Source organism: Epinephelus moara, chromosome 12 (assembly GCF_006386435.1).
Source record: "Epinephelus moara isolate mb chromosome 12, YSFRI_EMoa_1.0, whole genome shotgun sequence".
Lineage (NCBI taxonomy): Eukaryota > Metazoa > Chordata > Actinopteri > Perciformes > Serranidae > Epinephelus > Epinephelus moara.
Window position 1 is genome coordinate 1,417,951 of NC_065517.1, and position 5,031 is coordinate 1,422,981.

A 5,031-nucleotide genomic window follows, 5' to 3' on the forward strand; every position below is an offset into this window, starting at 1 on the left:
GTCTTGTCATACAAAGTTTGATGGAGTGTCAACTGGACAATATGGAGATATTTGCATCTTGAAAGCTGGACTACAAATGTGGATAGACAGGGAGAAACACACACAAGCCTAAGACGTGGTAAGATACGATATTCCTCACTATATGAAGTGACTGGTAACAAGATCTGTATAATGGGTTGTAAAGAAATTCGTCAGGTTTTTATTTTGTAGACAATTGATCTGGATTTATAGTGTGATGGGATGACAGCTGCATTCGCGAGTAATCCATCCAAGAGTAATGTGTGTGCAAAGCTGTATGAAAGCTCTGTTATACATCATTTTATTGTAACTTTATAAATTTTTTTCGCCGTGAAAACGTTGGACTACCGACAAGTGCTTGGCCTTGTCGGAAAGCTACTGTTCCGCTGTTTCACGTGATATGCGTGGCTTCTTGCTATGACACACAGTCGTGGAGAAAATCCACAGAGAAGAACAGGTGTGAATTTGGACGCACTATGCGTCGTTCGGGCCCATAGGGTTAAAGGTTTTAAAGTCCGAACTATCGAAAAAAAAGCTTTCACACTTGTAAATTTGGTCCGGATCAAACAGAAAAGTCCTAAAGTCCAGACCAAACGAGGTAGGTGTGAAAACACCCTGAATCAAGTGGGAATGGGATGCCAGAAATGAAGAAAACATATGTATCAAGTCAATTCAAATAACCAAGTCACATTTTTAAGAAACCTTAACTGAAGCTTGAATCTGGCAAATGCCAACTAGCTAACTTAGCTAAATATGTTATATTTCTAATTTCTTGTCATGTTTAACTTGCATGTTTCAAAGGCATCTGTGTACTGTGAACATAACATCATATTAACCAAATCATCTTAAAGATGGGAAAAGCTGTTGGTATCTCCAGGAAATGTGCTTCTTTTGTTGCTCGCCCCCTCTTGTGTCAGATTGTGCAGCTTCTTTTGTTGCTCGCCCCCTCTTGTGTCAGATTGTGCAAAGTTTAGTATTATGTCACCTTGACTATTGTTCTGTGGTCTGGGCATCTGCAGCTAAAGGTGAGCTCAGAAAGCTGCAGATTGCCCAAAATAAGGCTGCACAGTTGGTGTTGGGTTGCTCATCCAGATCAAACATTAGCCGCATGCATGATTCCCTCTCATGGCTGATGGTAGAAAACAGGTTAGCAGTAAACACAACTGTATTGTTTAAATCAGTCTTGATCAGTAGAACACCTGATTTTATATTTGAACAAATTGTTTTTCAAAATACTGTGCACAATCATAGCACTAGAGGGTCCAGCAATGGTCAGCTGGTACTGCCTCACCCAAGAACAGATGCTTTATCACGATCTTTTATTTATAGAGCAATAACTCTCTGGAATAATCTGCTTCGTCATCTCTGTTGTACAGAAAGTAAACAGGGATTTAAAAAGAAACTTAAATCTCATTTAAGATTGTAAATGTTGACTTGGCTGTATGTACAGTGTTCAGTGTTTTCAGAGAAAATGAATTTTTAGATTTATGAAAATTATTAAATGTTGCATGTTTTAATTAATTTTTATCATTAGGTATATATATATATATATATTTTAAGATATTTTTTAGGGCTTTTTTGGCCTTTAATGGACAGGACAGACAAGTGTGAAAGGGGGAGAGAGAGAGGGAATGACATGCAGCAAAGGGCCACAAGCTGGAGTCGTACCCGGGCCGCTGCGGCAGCAGCCTTGTACATGGGGCGCCTGCTCTACCACTAAGCCACCGACGCCCCATCATTAGGTATATTATAATTGTATTTAAATGTAAAATACATGTGATCTTTTGTTGATGATATGATATGACTGATTGTTTTGTATTTTTTTTTGTGGACCCCAGGAAGACTAGTTGGTTACTACGGTACCAGCTAATGGGGATCCTTAATAAACTAAAACTAAATAACAGAACACAATACAAACTAAAATTATTATTTCTAATGATTGAAAGCAATATTTATGTGCAATATCTTATTCAAACAAGATCTTCGAGCAGTCAGAAGAAGGTGTAGAGTTTGTGAATACCTACGAAAAGAAAAGAGCTACCAACACTGATGAATGCAAAAATACCAGTCAATTTCCTTCTGTCAACAGTGTACACAAAAATTCATTCTGCTCATGTTTCATGGATGAGACCCAATGTGTGCACTGACAGTAAAGTCGCTGAAAGAAGCTTGAAACACAAGGCAATTCAGAAGGGAAAATGTAATGATTTACTTAAATCCCAAAATATTTAAAAAGTCATTTGAATTGAATCCTATCAGGGACCCCTTGATGTTCTGGGGACCTTGTAGTTAAAATACAACTGTAACATTCCCTGAATAATTCTAACGGGAGACCTCTGTATGTTACAGCACTTCCTCTCTCCCCCATCTGTATCTGCACTTAAAAGGCTGCGATTTTCCAGTGAGTCATCGCAGAAATGATTTGTGCTTCCAAAGCCCAATCTAATGCCTTTATCACTAATAAAAAAAATCACAATAATACAGTTTTTGGTTTCCATTTAATAATAAATGTAAACGGATGTAGAAATCATCTCTTTTATATCACATTGACAGGACATTGGCATATTTTTGTTTGAAAAAATGTCAAAGCAGTCAGAGGGTTTTGAACATTCCCTACCTCATCCCCATCCCATACTGTCACCTTCAGCTTCACAAGTCACGCCCACTGCTCAAGTACCTGAGGCCTTTTCCCTGAGCACCATGGCTGTGCTACTGTCTGTCATGTTTATAATGTTTTATCAGTTCAAGTTTATGCACAAATCACTGAGTCATGTTCTTTGCTTACTCTAGTCTACCTTACCATATCTTTAGCACTTGTTTCTCTGTCTCTGCCTCTATGTGTGTGTGTGAGACCACTGAAATATGACAAATGAAAATTAGAAAAATAAATGAATCCATTTGTATTTGTAATAAATTCCAGTGAAGGGGGGTGTTTTCCATACAGTACTGTGGGATTCTGATATATGTTTGTCTTGTGTTCCTCCTCTACTGCATTGTAATACAGTTTATTAATAAATCCACGTCACCAAGAAAAACATCAACTGAAGCTCAGTGAAATAAGAAAAAAACCTTGCACAACAACTGAATGTGATTGTAATGCAAAAATCATTTGTAAAATAACATGCAAAACTGCATAACAAAAGGAATGTGCAGCACAAATGCAGCTGCAAGATACACACTAATACACAGACACGCACACACACGCCACTCTCCTTATTTTGTAACAACTACAATGAACTGCCGGCATTGTCTCCGAGGAAAAGACCATCGCAGTTCTATTAATCCCTTTCCCAATCAACCCAATGTGAGTGTCAACCCCTGATAAACCCCTTAACCAATCACTACACACACACACACACACACACACATACACAGACACACACACAGACACACAGACACACACACACACACACACACACACACACACACACACACACACAAGTCAGTCAGTCATGACCCCTGCTAACACTCACCCATGGCAAAGAATGGGATCCCCAGTAGTGTCGAGTTGAACTTCCCGTCCGATATAAAGAAGATTCCTGCAGCTGTCACATTGGCGATGCAGATAGTCAGCACGCCCAGGAGGCCCAGGAATGGCTTTCCCCTCAGGCAGTCCCGCATAGAGCTGGAGATGGTTGCAGCCAGGAGCACCAGCACCAGGCTCACCAGCACCTCCCCCTTGGCCAGTACACCCGTCTGGTGGAAGTCCTGCCACAGGCTGAAGGAGGTGAGTGACTGGATGTGGAGCTGGTCAGACACATGGGGCGCCTCGGCCGTAGACAGTCGGCTCACCAGGGCACAGAACTCGTTCTCCCAGCGTTCAGCAATGGCATCCTGCACCACTGGGCCATGGTTGCGGAGGTAGTAGGTGATCTGGACAGCGCGGGCAAATTTGACCTGCTGGTCACGGCTGTTGGGTGAGAAGGACACACCGCCCAGCTGGTGGCCAATGAAGGACACACGGCCATCCTGTGGAGGATTCACAGATATCTGACATCAGCTCTGATCAAAGATTTCATAGAAATACATCATTCAACTGGTTTTAAATGCTTCAACCCAACTGACTTCAAAACAGTCATGTTGGCTTTGACAACAGAAACTGGGGAGCAGCCAGTTGTACCACAAACTGGAGAGTTCCAGCCCACACAGAACAGAGCAGAATCTATTTGCCTCAGTGTTGATTTATCATTTCACTTAAACACACCTTACAGCTGTGGACAGAGCTGGCTCTGATGGTTGGTGTACCACTCCATTGTATTGACTGAATTAATTTAATCATGGTGCATGCAAGACATCACAGTGACAGGAGTTTGGAGATAATGTGATTGTGCAATAAGAATTATGCACAGCAATGAAGAGCTCAATGAGGCAGCTGGGGCAATAAAAGTGGATCTGGCAGTCTGTCAGGAAGAAATACAGAGCTGAGGTTATTACTGGCACAATCTCTTTCATATTTAAGTTGAAAATGTTGCAAAGGTAGCACTATACGTGTGCATTATGCCACAGGTTACAATGTTTTGATTTTGAGGTAGTCTGTTAGCAGCAATAATACATAAAACTATAGTTACATAAACAAAAGGTTTATTAAAACACACTGAATTGCCATTCTTTGAGCCTCTCTCTTTCAATCAAGAGTGCCATCTAGTGGGCTCAGAAAAGAAAGAAAATGCTTCATGAGGCTTCATGAGGCCATCACTACAATTACAGCCTCATGGTTGTATGCCTCCATGAACCAGTCAAGTTGCAGTTACAGTTTACATCTATCTCTGAGAAAACTTGGATGTTCAACACACATCGTCCCCCCGATAGCACAGAAGATCTATACAATCAGCACAGTTTCAAAGTGGACAAATATTTCCCCGTCTGTTCCTGAGATATGATGTTAAATAATGGACATCATTAGTCATTAGTCATACTTCTACTGTTATTATACACATATGACTATTGTCACACATGTATACTGCCAGATATTAATACATACTTTAAACATATTGTACCACAGTAGCCAGAACT

The 5,031-nt window shown here is 40.6% G+C and overlaps 1 protein-coding gene across 2 annotated transcripts in view; it reads right to left on the reverse strand.

The window, feature by feature from the left end:
* ptchd4 (patched domain containing 4) overlaps nucleotides 1–5,031 on the reverse strand; it is a 349,884-nt gene that overhangs the window by 234,666 nt on the left and 110,187 nt on the right. For both annotated transcript variants that reach the window (XM_050058848.1, XM_050058847.1), the window contains exon 2: nucleotides 3,492–3,987. In XM_050058848.1, coding sequence (XP_049914805.1) covers nucleotides 3,492–3,987 — 496 coding nt within the window. The remainder of the gene's footprint in view (nucleotides 1–3,491; nucleotides 3,988–5,031) is intronic.